Genomic DNA, 15,424 nt, shown 5'->3' with positions numbered 1-15,424 from the left:
ATGTACCGCTGTCGCCGCAACACCCGTAATAGCCATTCATTGGTTGGGCCGGAGACATCTTTGCGAAGTTGTCCAAGTAAGTTACATCACGCCAAGTCAGGACCCAGTCGTGCAATCTATTTCTGCACCTTTACCAACACCACGGCCCCTTATGATTCGCCAGATCGCGAGAGTGGTTGTTCGATCTGGCACAAATAAGAATCAATACCATTTAGCCGGGAAGGAAGGATGATTTTAGCTGCGGGGTGGAGAGGGCGGGCGTGCAGCGGTCTTGGCAAGTGGATCCTGGCCCGTCTCCGTGTCCGATGGATGGAGACGAGTTCCGGGACACCTTTTTATTCTTTCCGCTTTCGTTTGTCAATGCCCACTCGTCCGGTCGCCGCACCGTCTACGAGACAACATTTGAGGCCTCCGGAATCGGCGAACGGGTCCCGTGTTGCATGGTTCGATTCCCACGAGTCGTCGTCGTTCTCATGTGCTTGGCAAACTTTTCTGCCAATGTTTTGCGCCTTGCTGCCATCATGCCCGGGCCGTCCGTCTATTGTCTTGGTATGAGGGGAAAAGGGAGGCTAGATCCTGAAGCCTGCTGAAGGCAATCTGTTTATTTTTGGATCAAACACACGCGTTACCCAAGTCAGAGATTACGACGCTGGCCATGTAACGCTTTGATCGTCTGGAGTCAACCGCAAAAAGATACTAATCAGGTCATCTTGAGTGCCGCGCTGTGTTGTTTTCAGACAATCTCACCGCCATGGTTGGTTTTAGTGTTGGACGATTTTGGCCTCTGCAAAATAAGACACCGGGAGAATCTGGTGGCAATTACCAGGCTGAAAGACAAGGGGTTCGAATGTTTGAAAGACAGCATGTAAGTTCATTGGAAGAACAAACCCCCGTCTAGAAGCATGGCTGGGGCGCCTCGCATCTGTAGGCCCAGGTGCGCCAAACCATACGTGATGTCACTTTTGACGTAGGGAATATAATCCTAAGCCACATCTTGCAAGAGGAACAGATAGCGATATACACTCCGATCAGGGGCTCCAGCATTGTGGCGTTATATGCCGGTAAACGGACCAACATCTCAGACGCACCAAGTCCTCGATGAGGAAGGACGTTAGCGATTGGGGAGAACCACAAAGCCCCAAAAATGCCCGCCCCCCCTTTTCTCTCTCTCCAGCATTGATTTGATCGATTTCAAGGTCGGTTTAGAGGGCACCAGTTGGCGCACATTCGCAGAGGTTGCCGGACAATTGCCGTGGTCACGATACGACGCCACGTCTTGCAGAAGAGCGATTGACCGTTTTGATTGGATCTAAAGGGATGCATAGTGCTCACTAGAAAAGCAATGCATGGTTGCAATTTCAACAACCATGGGAATAGGGTGTCGGCGTGTATTCTTAGAGCCGCCTGATGTCGGCATGAAGCGAGAATGGAGACATTAACCGGAGAATCCGGTAAGAGACAGGAAACGTAAGGGGAGGCGGGAGGGGTGAATCAAGAGACGGGAGAGCTAATGTAGAAAGACATTGTTTACTGTTTACGTGCAGGGGAAGGAATATAGTAGAAATGAAGTCCTGATACCATGGACCGGCCTGCGTTTCCAACAGGGGAACGAGGCCGATGGTGGACTCGACCACCGTGTCGGGCCGCTACGTCTGGAAACGGAGAACTTGACCATGTGCCATCGGACTAAGACGGCAAATATCCAGATACATGGGAGGTACAATAGTTGTACAAAACCCGTACAGCTTATCTGAATCGTGCCCGAGGGAATTCTGGAACCCGGCTTCTTCCTAGTTTGGGGTCTTTGCGGTAGCTCGACAGCCCTGCGATGCCCCTGGAGGCGCGGGCGCTTGGAGGTCATGAGACACGGACAGGCACACGGGAAATGGCATGCATGGTGTATGACTGTGAAGGGCGAGAGGATATCTATGCGCCGCTGGCTGACTGAGCCTCCTCGGCCGGAAAATTTTCATGGCACAAATTGAGCGTTGCGGTCATGTCTCGGTGCCGAGCTCAGCGAGTTTGGCCCGGGAAACCAGGTCCCGTCATTGGCTGCACAGGTCGAATCACGGCTAATGTTGCCGTCGACAGGCAAAATGGCTCGACGCTTGGCTTTCGATTGGGGCCGGACGGAGGCCGTCCATCGGAGGCCATCCTTCGGAGCCCGAACCACCGGCCGCCCGCGAAACGGCCAACTTTTCAACTACCTGGATACCTAGGTACTAGTTAGTTGTTTCCTTATCCGTAGTTGGCTTCCATTGGCGTTTTATCCCTAGGCATCGCCAAAGACATAACCACCACGGAGGTCCATGGGCTCGTGACACGCGCATCAAGTCGAGTTGAGCAAGTTGTAGAGTCTGAGGTCAACGGGTGGCCCGCTTCAGCTCATGCATAATCCTGATTGACCCTCGTGAATACCGATCCCGACATGTTGGGCGCAGCCAGGGTTCACAAGACAAAGGCTTCGGCAGAGAAAACGGATAATCCTAAGCGGAACCGAGTCGGCTCTTGGCGGGTTTCGCGGTTGTACCCACCCACATGGGTGCATCCGTGACGTCTGGGGAATTCAAGTTTGAAGCTTCTAGAAGTTCAGTTGAACTTCGGTGGCCTTGTTTGCAGCGATTGCGGCCGGCAGTTGAGCCGGGAATCTGCAAGGAAAGTGGGTTTTGTATTTCACGCTAGAGATTTTTTCTTCTTCTTCCATGAAGCAAAATAAGCCAAGTTGCGTCACAGTTGCAAAATACACCCCCTCCACAGAAGCGAGTGAGCGAATTGCATTCTCGTGAGGAAGATTTCGACTGGCTGACTGGGTCAAGAAAAGTTCTGGTCTCAGGTGCTCCACTGAAGAGTATCCTAGGAAGGCGAGGGCCGAGACCTTGGGTGGGGCGCCTGCCACCTTCTCCTGCTTCGTCACGGCCTGTCATCTCTTACTCGTATCATGGCACAAGCAGGATGACAAACGTTTTACCCCGTGCAACCTAATCCACTCACCGTCACCCTTCATTCCGCCATGCTCTTTGGCAGCAATGTCGAAGGCTGTGCTTAGGCGTAAGGGGTCGACGTCGATTCCATCGGCAGCCTTGCATGCAGCCTGCCATTCACTGGACAAGGCGTCGCCTAATGCGAAGAAGATGCAAAACTGCATCAAGGATGGGGTACTAGATGGACCCGAATGGCGACACAGCTTACTGTGTGGGCTAAAACGTTATTCCCATTGATTGAGCTGCTATTCCCCCCCGCCGTGCCGTCCGGCTGGATTGCCGATCACATCATCACGGACCAGCGCCATTCAAGTTTCGTTACACAGACGTTTTATTATTTTTTTCTTTCTGTATCGGCCACTAGGCTCTTACGACACGAGGGAAAAACTTCAATGTCAGAATGACTGCGAATGCGTTCTCAGAATACCATCGACAGCCCGTCACGGCATTTTAGCTCATCTCTCTCGCGGCAAGCTTCGTTCCAAAAAGAGCCGGAGTGCTCTCCATTGTTCGTGCGGTGATGAAGATGGAAGCAGGGACACTTCACACCTCATGCAGTCGGCCCTCTGCACTCTCATTGGCGACTTCGGATAGCTACGATCTTGAATAAAATCGGTAGGATTTTTTCTTGGTGGACATGGTTCAAGGCAACTCAAGGTCGTGTTGTATTGATCGGAACGAGATCGACATGGCCCGTCCAACGGCAGCCCTACAAAACCGTGGACACTATCTCGAAACACAAAGGTAAAAATGACGAACCACATCGGGAGGCCAGCGCCAGCCTCGGCGAGTCGCAGAGAACCTTGAATAATTGGTCACGAATGATTTATGCCGATTCCGCTATCGGGGGGTGTATAGACAAGAGATACCTGCCTGTTGACTTCTGGACGGGTTACGCGATGAGGCGCACACTAGGGATTAGCCCAACGACGATTTGGTGCCCGGAATACTCGACCGAATATCGTTTCGATCATCAATCATTTACTGATTAGAGTGAGGCGCCGACGGATAAAGAGGTCAACTGATTTGCGACAGGCTCTAAAACTGGGAACAATTACCGCATCCTTGGCAACCACCCATGGTGTGAAAAAACCCTGAACCCCGGGCCCAGCTTTGCACATATGTTCTTGATGAATTTCTCCATGATATAGTTAATCAATGCCGAGGGCTTCACATCAAGCGCGAAATGGCAACAAGGCGTCCCGTAGCCGGGTGCTGTCCGCGGACTTTGATTGAGTCGGGGTCGGTTGTACGGAATCTCCGGACTCCACCAACTGCATCCATCATGTATCGAACACCCACACACCCCGGAGGAGAGAGCAATGTAAGTCCGTGGATTGTCAAGCCACGGCGTTGTGGTGCGAGCGGACCATTGGCAGCACGCTAGGGCTTTGTCATTTCATGCACTCGTGGCTCAATCTCTTGGTGTTCCCTGCAACTCACGGCCCGCCAACCGCACAAAGACGCCGGACAAGGAAAGACTAAAACTCTCTCCCGCCAGACTACCTTGGGTTGTAGCTCTCTCGCAGCTTGGACCCAGAAGAGAGGAGTTCATTCACCGGGTCAGAAAGAGGGGAAAGGGACAACGACAGGTCAGACGAGGTAACGCTGGTCTTGTCCGCATTGGTACTCTGCGTGAGAAGCGTCCTCCAAGCCTGGCAATCAATCAATCCTACCCAAGGTGCTTACCTACTACCAAAGGTACTGAGTACCTAGGTAGCCAGCCACATATGCTTGTCTACTAGGTATGTAAGCTGTCGCGAAGGATTACCAATTCGTTATCCAAGTTTAGTTACCTCAACTGCCTATGCGTGGCTCATACTAGACTGGTCTGGCTTCGGACCCAGCGAAGTGGAAAGACCACGCAGATAGGCGCGACGAGACGAGGGGGTTGGCTTTTCTGTGGCTCCGTAAAGAGCATAACGGCGAGAGATAGCCAATCCAAGTGCTGACTTGCTTGGTTGGTAATGCTCGACTGTCGCCAAAATGCCCACCGGCACGGCACTGACAGCCGATTACAATGCGCCTCGATGACCAAACGTGGTCCTGAGGTTCTGCTGGGGCGTCCAAACAGAAACCTCATCGTCTCCTCTCCACATGCGGCCCCCCTTTTCAGAGTTCCAAAGCTTCTAACGTTGGGCATTGTATTAGCACTGGCTGCTCAAACGGCGTGTGGAATCCTAGCTTTGTGTGCGACTTCAGCCATATGCACCAACCTGAGAAGAGAAACAAGAATCTACCTGCGGAAATGCTCGGCATCTGTTCATGACGGTTCTGTTTCTCACTGCAAAGAGGCTCTCGCATGTTAAATGCGCTATAGGGAAGGACTCCAAGCTGTCCTGGTTGCTAAGGTTTAGTAACTGTCGCCATGGCAAGGTCGAAACTTTGCCGGGGTCAAATATGTTGTAACGGGATAATTTCAGACGTTGCCTTTTGACTAGCGACGATGGTGCGGTCCTTGTTCCTGAGCGGGAGTCGTTTTCATCGTTCCATGACGAAACAAGACTGAGATAGGATTCAATACCGTCTCTGATGTATCGTAAAGCTTGTGGGGTTGGCAAAAATTGGATGAGAATGCGGGCTCGCAAGACACAACAGACGTCCAGGCTCCAGTATTAGTCCACACGCAACGGAGCGTCTTATCACATTGGTCTGTCGATGACGAGGGCACGCGGCCGGGCAGCACCACTTTATATGCTACCAGATTTGCGACTCACGCCGAAGGGCATAACAATTGGCATCGGCGTTGTGGCGGCACGATCAGGGGAGTATTATACGATGGACACCTCCAGGCCATCAACTGGGTTCCGACTTGGCAAATCAAGAGAGACATAGCTTGGCTATGCCAACGTGCAAGGCGTGATATAGCGGCATCTGGATATCGTCCCTCACTACCAGTACCAGGGTGGCCGTCGTCGTCATGCACTCCGAGCGGCAGGTAAGGCCATGGCCAACTGGATTTAAACGTTTACACTGTGTACTAACGTTAAAATTAGGCGAAGACGGGTCACAGAAATGACTTGGCTGCCAAGAACATGAAAAGAAAAAAAAGAAAGACAAGCCACAAGAACAAAACAGAGTTGGGGCATGCGAGGTCCATGCAAATCTGTGGCCCGCGGCTCCAAAGGGAGAGGAAAATCAAAGTCAATGATGCAAAAGGGCCGCTGTATAAGCGGGCCAGGTACCATGCTCAACTCACGCCAGTACGGAGCACCGATTCAACTAAACAAACAGACGAGGTCACTGACGAGGATATGACTGGAAAAAGCTAGAGGTTAGCTGCCCAGACAATGGGGTCAAAGACACAGACATCCCGGTCGCGGCAGAGCTTGGCTGCGTCGTGGCATGTTTTGGCGACGGGTGCTCAAGTCCGCCAAATGCACCATCAATTGATCAGTAATAATGCAGGGCTGACAAGATCTGGAGGTTGAGGCCTGGGGAGGCTTTAGGTGCTGGGTCACAGGCTGTTTTCTGGCCGTCTACTGGCCATCCCCAGTGGGAAAGAGTTGAAGCCAAACTTCGCTTGGCCCCACCCGCCAGCAAGCTGAGTGCTAAGCTACTTGGCCGGTACGAGATTGCACAGGTATGCACTGGGACCCTCGTGTCTGGTCCGTCTCTCGCCATTTCGGACATAAACACGCCGCCGACAAGGTGTTGGTGGCTAAGCACACCCCCCCCGTCGCGGATACCTCCACGGGTACGGAATACGTACACCGTACTTGGCCCTCGCAGTCACTTTGGCTGGCCCGCCCAAGCCCAGAAAGGCGCGAAACGCAACCGGCGTCCCCCTCGAGCAAGTCGATTCATCACTTGCAAAGCCATCCCTGACGATTATGTGAGACTGAGTCTTTGCCCTGGGGACATGACAGTTGGCGTACTATATACTCTGGCCTCTGCCCTACCCAGTCCTTAATCAGCTCGCGCCCCTCTCCTCTGGCCGTCGAGTCATTTTCCCAATACATGTTGCTGTGGCTGTTTATATAACCTGCCTGGTGGCACCAACACCCTCCTTCGTCTGCTCCTCCAGTTTTGCCCGAATTACAAACGGTTTGGCAAGGATACTTTGTCATATTACAATTGCTTCGCCGTTTCTTATTGTTTGCTTTATACCAATCCCGCGCCCTCAACCTGATTCCCCCATCACACACAGACACACGACGCTACATCATGGGATCACATAGCTTGCCTTCGCCCCCGGCGGAGGAGAATAAGTCGGGAGCTTCTAGAAAGAGCACGTCTACTTCAAAGTCTGTCAAGTCTACGAGTCGTGTTTCCAAGCGAGCTAGTGCCAGTGCTGCTGCTGTTCACCATCATGACCACGTAACTCACGCTGCCGGCATGGATGGCCGACATAAGCGAGTATGGAAGGCTTGTGAGAGATGTAGAATGAAGAAGACAAAGGTACTGTGAATCATGTTTTCACCTTTTCTTTTTCTGAGATCAAAACAAGATGATTTTTTTTTTCAGGCTGACACGAGGTAATGACAGTGCGATGGTGAATTCCCTTGTAAGAGATGTAAGGATGACGGCCTTGTTTGCACTGCTGGAGTCCGTAAGAAGGTTGAGTATAAGCAGCTGCCTCGAGGGTATGTAATGTGCATCATGATGACGATTCATGTATCCAAATCAAAGATTTCCTAGTTGACAAAAGTTGAAATGACCAGGTACGCCGAGGTTCTTGAAAACACTCAATTCGCCCTTATTGCCACGGTTCACAAGCTGTACAACATGGTCCGCAACTCACAAACATGGGACCTTGGTGAACCCGATCTCAACGACCGCGGCCTCCCCGTCATCCATGATATTGCGCAGAAGCTCGGCTGCATCCGGCCCAACAGCGACATCGACCTCCCCGTGCACTCAGTGTTTCCCGAAGACGAAGCCGGCATGGTAGAACTCGCGCGCCAGCTCGAAGAACAGCAGAACAAGGACGGCGACAGCCAAAAGGACATTAAGGACACCGACTCGTCCAGCTACCAACGAAACGACCGTGCCTCGTCATCGGAGCTCGACCATTCCGACTTTGAGGACTATCGCAAGGCGGCGTTTGGCAGCGGCAACGCCATGACGCTATCACCCCAGAGCTTCGCCGGCAGCAACGACTTCGACTTTAGTCCTACGGTGCCAGAGATGGACCCTAGCGTCATGTTCGCCTCGCAAAATCAGTCCATGCCCAACTTCTCCACATGGTCCATGCCCAAGTCTCAAAACAGTGGACTGGCAATGCACTTTTTGCAACAGGCAGATGCCCTGCAGAGCATGAATATGATGAACCAGACCATGGTAGATCCTGAATTCGGCACCATCAAACCCGATATCCTGTCATGTCCCAACCCTGACGTTATGATGGGCATAGGCGACCCCATGATTTACGGCGGGTTTGACAGCGAGTCGATGAGACTCTGAGTGTGCCGAATAGTTAAGGATTACAAACCTCCTCACTTGTGTATGTATGTGTGAGCTGGACGGGTAATAGCTATTTATTCCAATGGGCTGGTTCCAGGGGGGAGGGGCTTGCAACAACAACCCGTGTACAAGAGACGAGAGCACGACAGGCATAACTTTTTTGAGCTGCGGCAGGAGAGGGAGTTTGATGCAATGGGGAAAATCGGCGTTTATCATTATCTAGTGGTTCCTGTGCGAAGTTTCTTTTTGGGATTTCCCCATTTTCAGCATTGCATTTTTTTTTTATTCTTTGTTGCTTTTTTGGCGTTGGTAAAATCCGATGGGAGTAGAGGGAGGCTATAGAAGTCGAGTCGGGAGGCTACAAATTAGCCCCGTCATTGTTTTATTCCTTTGCAGGAGCCACGATGACAGAGTTGCTGTGATGAGTGAGATTGGCTCCCCATGCAACATTGAGCAGCTTCGATAGACGCGCGCCGGGACAAGTAATTTCACAAATTCTTGCGTGTATTGATGAGTCATTGTTCTCCGTTGGTGACTTGTCCTCTATTCACGGCATATGATTGCCATGCAGGGCCATTAAGGAACCCGATCGATCGGGCCCCCGAATAGCCTATCCAAGGATCGATTTCGAGACGGCGTCCTGGCCCTAGTAGGCGAACGACTCCAATGCTTCCCAAATAAACTCATCACGATGCCACCTTGCCATTCCCAGAATTCAAACTTGTGGCCTTGGGGTTTTATTTTTGCTCCTCCCCAAGCTTGCTTTGGTTTTTTCTGGCAGCCCGTGCCATCACTAATCGCAATGTCCATGTCATCGTCATTGACTCCCACGAACCTTTTACGTGAAGAAAAACTACGTGCTAGCTGAATTACATGGCACTTCTCCACAGACTCTCGTCTACTCCATATGCCTCGCTTTGCAGATCCGGGTGGAATATCTGCATGCCCAAGGAACCATTTCCATCCCCCTTAGCCTCCTCCCCCCCCACAACATGGCGCATCTTTGAGAGGCGGTGCCACCAAAGCATATTGGCTGCCGCAGCTATTTTAACCTTCTGAGCTCTCGCAGGCGGCGGGCTCCAGATGGTCTCATCCTGCACCACGGGGGTTTGGCAGGCCATCATGTGGCGGCGCGCGCTGGGCGCTGGTTTGCCCGGCCTCAGCCACATGAGCTGTTGTCCTTGCGGCCTCGATGGAAATTCCAAATCGGCGCGCTGGTCCAGCGGTGCCATCAAGGTTCAATATTGGGCGAGGAAACCGCCCATCGTCTAGGCGGACTAGCTGTCGCCGCGAGCCCCCTTGCTGCACGGGCATGGTGTGATTTTGGAGACGCTCCCCCGCCCTTCCTTTGGGTCTCACTACTGTGCTGGTTACATGGCGTCTTGCTGGAGCAAAAGATCAGAGGGGGATTATATAACCCCCCTCGTTGGTAGTATTCCACCTCGCGTGCTGCGAGATTCAGAGTTTCGAGCCATGGCAGCCACGGCCTGCTGTCCCGATGTTGCTCGGGGGGTTTGGGCGCCGTATTGGCCCCGAGGGAGTGCGGTGCGGAGGGGGGGGGGCACTTCTGGAAAATCTGATTACTATCCGGTGGTTTCGCTGGTGACCTGTCAAAAGGGGCCCTCCAAGGCAGGTGCCAGAGTTGGAGCTGTCTTTTTGATCTTGTTTTGGTGGCGGCAGCTCGCCGTTTGGGTCCAGAATCGCATATGTGTCGGGTGTAAGCTTTGCGCCGGCGCGGGCGACCAGCGTGTGGCGGCATGCGGCGTAGCGCCGATCTGGCGGGACCATCATTGAAGATGATAACGCTGCGAACCATTGGAGGAGGCATTCTTGGGCCGGTACGTAGCAAAAGCAGTTTGTCCGGTGCACCTACTCAGAGGGCAAACACCAGGCGTCCTGGGGGGATACCGTGCGGGAGTGCGACTATCGGGGGGTCGTTGTGGACATGTAAGAAGAAACACCAAACGTCCCTGTTGTACGTTTTGGCGCCGATGAAACCCGACACTGCAAGTCTCTTGATTGGCGCGAGAGCTTTGAAAATGCAAAAGAAATCCCAGACGGCTCTGGAATATGGAATAGCCAGTCGCCGGTCGACAGGGCGCCGCCAAGCTGCCAGCAACGCAAGGACAAAACAAGCGGCGTTCGGCGTCGTTCCCACCCGGTGTTCGGGCTCTTGCGAACCTCCGGGGCGGATTGGCTCACGGGCGGCGGGTATCCGAGAGGTGGACATGCGCCGTGAAGGTGACAGGGAAAGGGGAGGTGTGCGGTTAGCAGAGAGGTGGAGCCTGCGTATATACCCCTGTTGGGGACGGAGTAGTATTGCCAAATCGGGTAATGGTATTGGGGCCGCTGACAAACTCGAGCGCGCGCGCGGGTCTCTGTCGTATTATTGACGTTGAGTGGGTTTTGCGCAATGCGGATTATGCTTGAATTTGACGATTTTTGACTCTAGCACGGGTGAGATTTATTTTTTCTTTTTCGGTGCTTCGCATTTCGAAAGAAAAAGTCAAAGATACATTCAGGCTGGAAGGGGGGGGGGGCCAGGTGGTGTTAGATGCGGTGGTTACGCGGGAGCAGGCGTTCGCCGAGCAATCACGGTTGGCTTGGCGTCGAGGCGGAATGCGAAAAATGCAAAGTGCGTCATGTCGCGAATTATGCGGACTGTGAACCCGGGCGCTGCGTCTAGTCCTACAGAGGACTGCGCCGTGATCTCGGCTTATTCATGCCCACGTTGGGGGGTTGCAAGGTCGTGGTGTCGGCATATTCGCAGGCAATTTCTGAGAATCAAAATGTTTGATGCAGGAGGGGCCGCCGGCAAATTCTGACATGTTTACCCCAGACACGTGTGTGCTTTGGCCGCCGCGTGTGTAACTTGACTGTTCCCGCCTGAGATGACGACAGTTGCTGCAGAAAGTCGGCTGACTCAGCGGCCTCTTGCAGCACCGGCGGGAGGGTAAGGCGTCGAATAGTACTCCGTAGACGTCCTGATTTTATGGGGCAATCACGGAGAGACAGGGGCGCAAAAAGAAATTGAAAAAAAAAAAAAAAAACGGACGACGCTCAAACCACCGTGTCTCACCGACATGTGGCCAATCTCCAATTTCCGGGGATTTGGAAAATACATTACAGCAGATACGGCCTGTGTACTCGGAACGGGGTTTCAGGAAGCGGTGCATGAAACCATACCACTCGCCGGTTTTTTTTAATTCATCTGCTCCACGCCGCTAGACGACACCTGCACCGTTGACCCCTTGGCCATGGAGTTAACGGACGTCCGTCCATAGTCCGTCGTCCGTCGTCGGCGGTGTCAGTATTTGCGGACATGGAGCCGAACGGACTGCCGATCTCGCCCGTCAGTCAGCACAGGCATAACCCTATCATGACATGGTAGCGTGACGATGCACAACTACCCGCTCTGTGATATTTCCCTCTTTGTATATTCTTGTACGTCGTGGATGCCGTGACGATTCTCATAATGAGTGCGAGTGAAGACGTCGCCGGGATCCCAACACAAATTAAGCCGTCCTTAACTAGCAGCCGAGGAGGCCAAAAAGATAAATAAGTAAATAAAAAAAAAATTAGACATCAACTGACCTCGTCGCTTTTCATGCTGACGTTTCCACCCCGCCAAGCATAACATGACGGCCTGTCATCTCACACGTGGATTTGCATGGCCTCGAAATGGGGGAATATACGAGGGTGGAGGGGGCGTGTGCAGTACTAGGGCCGGGCAGGAAAAAATAAACGATTTTTTTTTTAAACCCAACACAAGAGCAGCTGCTGTTCGCATAACAAGACAGTGTGATTGGGGCATATTCCCGTGCAGCCAACGCGACGGCGGTGTTGCGAATTCCGTCGAACCAGGCATGACGGTATTGGCCTTGTCGTGGCGATGCCGATGGTCTGGCAGCGGAACAAGCCCGCCGCGTGCAAAACAGCCGTGCCTCGTTATTCGTCGCCTCGCGCCAAAATAACGTCTGCCGCCCAGCCGCCGTTGGCTTTTTCGGCTTTCGCTATCACCTCGCTCGTTTCCCCCGGGGCCAAATTTGGCCAATGCGAAAATAGCCATTTGTTTTCTTGGCCTGGGGAATACATTGGACAGCTGGTCCCGCACCTGAACACTTGGTCGTGAAGAAACGGAGGCTTTGGCTGCTTCAGTTGGGGATTCAGCCATGCGGAAGGGGATTGCGCCTTTCGCTGGTGATGAAGCACACGCGGCTGTGAGGCTCTGTCGTTAAGCGCACATATTGGAACCTGATGTTGCATTCTTAGATGGGCACGCTCATTAGTGCAAATATTGGTGCATTGTATATACCGCTGATACTATGAAAGAAAAAATTACGTGTCGCGCGTATTTTATTCAACATTATTCCCGTCCAGGGACTGCTTGATTCTCGAGTCCTTCGCCAAGAATCGGTATACTCACTCCACATCTTCCCTTTTCCAGCCGTAGATTCAGACAGCTGAGGCGAAAGGGCTCCACCACACGTACGAATAACTGTACAAGCATCTTGCGTAAGAAATAACATGTACGTAGGTAACAGAATTGGTTTTCAAGAGTTCAAGTTGCTAAAAGTAATATTTAACTCGCTACTATAATTAGAGGTAATTGGTGGGGCCCCTCGACAGCGGCCCGCGCTTAAGGTGGAGGGCTGCCTATTATAGGTTAGCAGGGTTTCATCTGTCAACTTCAACGGCAAGCACTTCAGCAAACCAACCTCCATTCACGCTTTTACGCATCAAAATTCGTATGCATGGTCGCTAGTTCCCAGGCGGGCGGCAAATGGTTGGTAGATGTTGTCCATCTGTGAAACCACTTGCCCCCGCATTGGAAACGACACGCACTCATCGAATCGTGCTGTTCGGATGACCCCTCTGGCGCCTATTAAGGCGGCCGTTGCCCGCGACCCCAGCGACCACCTTTAGCAGTCCATTCTTCTCGCCGGTCCGTATTGCCCATGGCGGGTGAGAGAAACAAGAAAAGATGCATTACCGGTGATATCTCGCAAGACGCCGAACCCGCAAAGAAGCCAAAGTTGATAGACGCGGGTTGCATAGCCAACTTTTCGTCCAAGTTTTGGGACAATTTAACCAAGGTCTGGCTCACACCGCGTGCCTTGCGCGAACTCGATCGACGGAACAACCTGCAAACGCGCACTATTACTACACGGTGCAGAAAATCGTTTGGTGTACCATCTCAAGATCTTGCCCGGTTTTCAAGACGCGGCGGGCCAGATCTTACCCATCTTCGAGCGGTATGGCTGTTGGACCAAATCTTACAGCTAGATTGACTAAGTGACCCATGATAGTATCCGAAATCGCCTGCCGCCACACACAATATGTCTCCTGTGTCCTCCTCCGTGTCACGAAGCCAACGCTCGCAATCCACGAAAGCGACAAACTCATCTGCCAAGACTAGAAGATCATCCGCGTATGACGACGATTTCGAGCAGCATCTTATCGATCACAATATATACCCTGATGGATATGAGTTTCCAGATGACCGCAGTCACTCAACCCCAGAGCCTTGTAATATGGACACTATTCGGCAAGACCTGCTAGCTGCTAGAGCTTCTCTCTCGCCCTCGCATTTTTCAGAGGCGGCGTTCCGTGACTTTAAACGGAAAAATAAAACAAATTCCGAAGGCACAATCATGCGTAACGTCGTACCGATTATCGCAGGCAGTGCAAATATCCCAAACGAGGGTCATCTTCCATTCACAAACCTTTCCTCGCTGACAGCTGAGGCGACTGTTAAGCCCGTCCCTGACTTCTTTGACGGGGCTCATCCAGGATCTCTTAATAAAGCACTGAGCGAGGCGCTGCATCACGAAATTATACCCACAAAGCACGCTGGAGCCCCAGTTGCCGCTAATTTCTTCCTGGAAGCAAAGGCCCGAAAGGGAGGCGCGAATGTTGCAGAACTACAAGCACGCTTCGTGGGAGCGAATGGAACCCGCACCATGCACGCTTTGCAAAATTATAAGGAGTCGGCGCCTATATACGATGGGAACGCATATTGTTTTAGTTCCACGTATCACGACGGGACCCTGAAAATCTACGCACATCATCTCATGTCAGCCGTCACAGCCGGCGGGTCTCCTGAATACCACATGACCAAAATACGTGGCTTTGATATGACGGACAATCGTGCCACTTTTGTCCAAGGCGCAACAGTATTTCGGAATGCGAGACAAGTAGCTAAATCGTATCGTGATCACTTTATTCAGGCTGCAAATATGAAGCTGTTGAAGATGGCGACGATATCTACGATGAAGCTCAAAGATTAACATCATGGCAGGATGCGCATGATGTGCTTCAGGAAGGAATAGCCGAGAATTCAGAATATGATTCACGGTTGAATGACTTGCACATTAATTTGCATGCAGGCAATGATGCAAAGGAACCTAGTCAAGTGTCGACCATAACTGGACACGAAGATCCAACCTCGAGTAGTGTTGCATCAAGCGTCGCTTCTAGCTTCAGCCATGAAGCGACGATCCGATCCAAGCCAAACTAGCTTTACCTTTTATACGTATATTATTAAAGTACTTTTAAATAAAATAATTAAACTAGTTTACTTAAAAAGAGATAATATATTACTCTTAAATAAAAAGTACTTTAATACTATTATTAAAGCGTGCCAGACAACTTGGCTCGCCGAACAACTCCTGGGGACGTCGCCCATCTAAGAGTCGAGCGCGTATCAGAGTAGATGATGTAACAAGAGAAGTCCCCGGGCAAGAAGAGGTAGAAGCAAATACACAAACAAATCGTCGCCTCTCAAAAAAAAAAGGTACACGGACTCGACCTACAATCAGTGAGGAAACATGTTGAGACCTTGGCGAGTACGGCGAGCAGATGGAGATGAATACTTTGACAACGAAGCGAGGCGCATTGCATATGGCTCGATAGTGTCATGGAGCGAGGCCGAGCTGTTTTGTTGCAGCTAGAGTCGGCCAAATGTGTAACCTATGCAACAAGCTTCAAATAACACGCGCTGTTCGAGACTTGAAAGGCTGGTTTTCTCCAAAACT

At 51.9% G+C, this 15,424-nt stretch overlaps 3 protein-coding genes across 4 annotated transcripts; 2 read left to right on the top strand and 1 right to left on the bottom strand.

The window, feature by feature from the left end:
- Nucleotides 1–7,148: 7,148 nt before the first annotated feature.
- Nucleotides 7,149–8,387, top strand: FCR1 (Fluconazole resistance protein 1; the record flags this gene model as incomplete). The annotated part of the gene is made up of 3 exons (XM_007808990.2): nt 7,149–7,382; nt 7,470–7,567; nt 7,646–8,387. 3 exons carry the CDS (start codon nt 7,149–7,151, stop codon nt 8,385–8,387), a joined length of 1,074 nt encoding a protein of 357 aa, XP_007807181.2.
- Nucleotides 8,388–12,036: 3,649 nt separating this feature from the next.
- Nucleotides 12,037–12,561, bottom strand: J3458_009416 (uncharacterized protein; the record flags this gene model as incomplete). The annotated part of the gene is made up of 1 exon (XM_066119773.1): nt 12,037–12,561. The coding sequence occupies one exon, from the start codon at nt 12,559–12,561 to the stop codon at nt 12,037–12,039; it is 525 nt and encodes a 174-aa protein (XP_065975570.1).
- Nucleotides 12,562–13,093: 532 nt separating this feature from the next.
- J3458_022457 (uncharacterized protein) lies at nt 13,094–15,087 on the top strand. Of its 2 annotated transcripts, XM_066123040.1 has the most exons (2): nt 13,094–13,642; nt 13,697–15,087. In XM_066123040.1, exons 1-2 carry the CDS (start codon nt 13,346–13,348, stop codon nt 14,675–14,677), a joined length of 1,278 nt encoding a protein of 425 aa, XP_065975569.1. In that variant the 5' UTR covers nt 13,094–13,345; the 3' UTR covers nt 14,678–15,087. The 2 variants fall into 2 exon arrangements, with proteins under 2 accessions (XP_065975569.1, XP_007807182.1); XM_007808991.2 differs by having other exon boundaries at nt 13,094–15,087.
- The last annotated feature ends 337 nt before the right edge of the window (nt 15,088–15,424 follow it).

Source organism: Metarhizium acridum, assembly GCF_019434415.1.
Source record: "Metarhizium acridum strain ARSEF 324 chromosome Unknown scaffold_141, whole genome shotgun sequence".
NCBI lineage: Eukaryota > Fungi > Ascomycota > Sordariomycetes > Hypocreales > Clavicipitaceae > Metarhizium > Metarhizium acridum.
The sequence above is the reverse complement of the archived record's forward strand: the minus strand, read 5'-3'. Positions and strand labels throughout refer to the sequence as shown.

Bases quoted from the DNA above. Each gene is read 5' to 3' on its own strand.
- J3458_022457 (XM_066123040.1), top strand. From the start codon at position 13,346: ATGGCGGGTGAGAGAAACAAGAAAAGATGCATTACCGGTGATATCTCG. The intron at 13,643-13,696 runs GTATGGCTGTTG...GACCCATGATAG, and splicing joins ATCTTACCCATCTTCGAGCG to TATCCGAAATCGCCTGCCGC.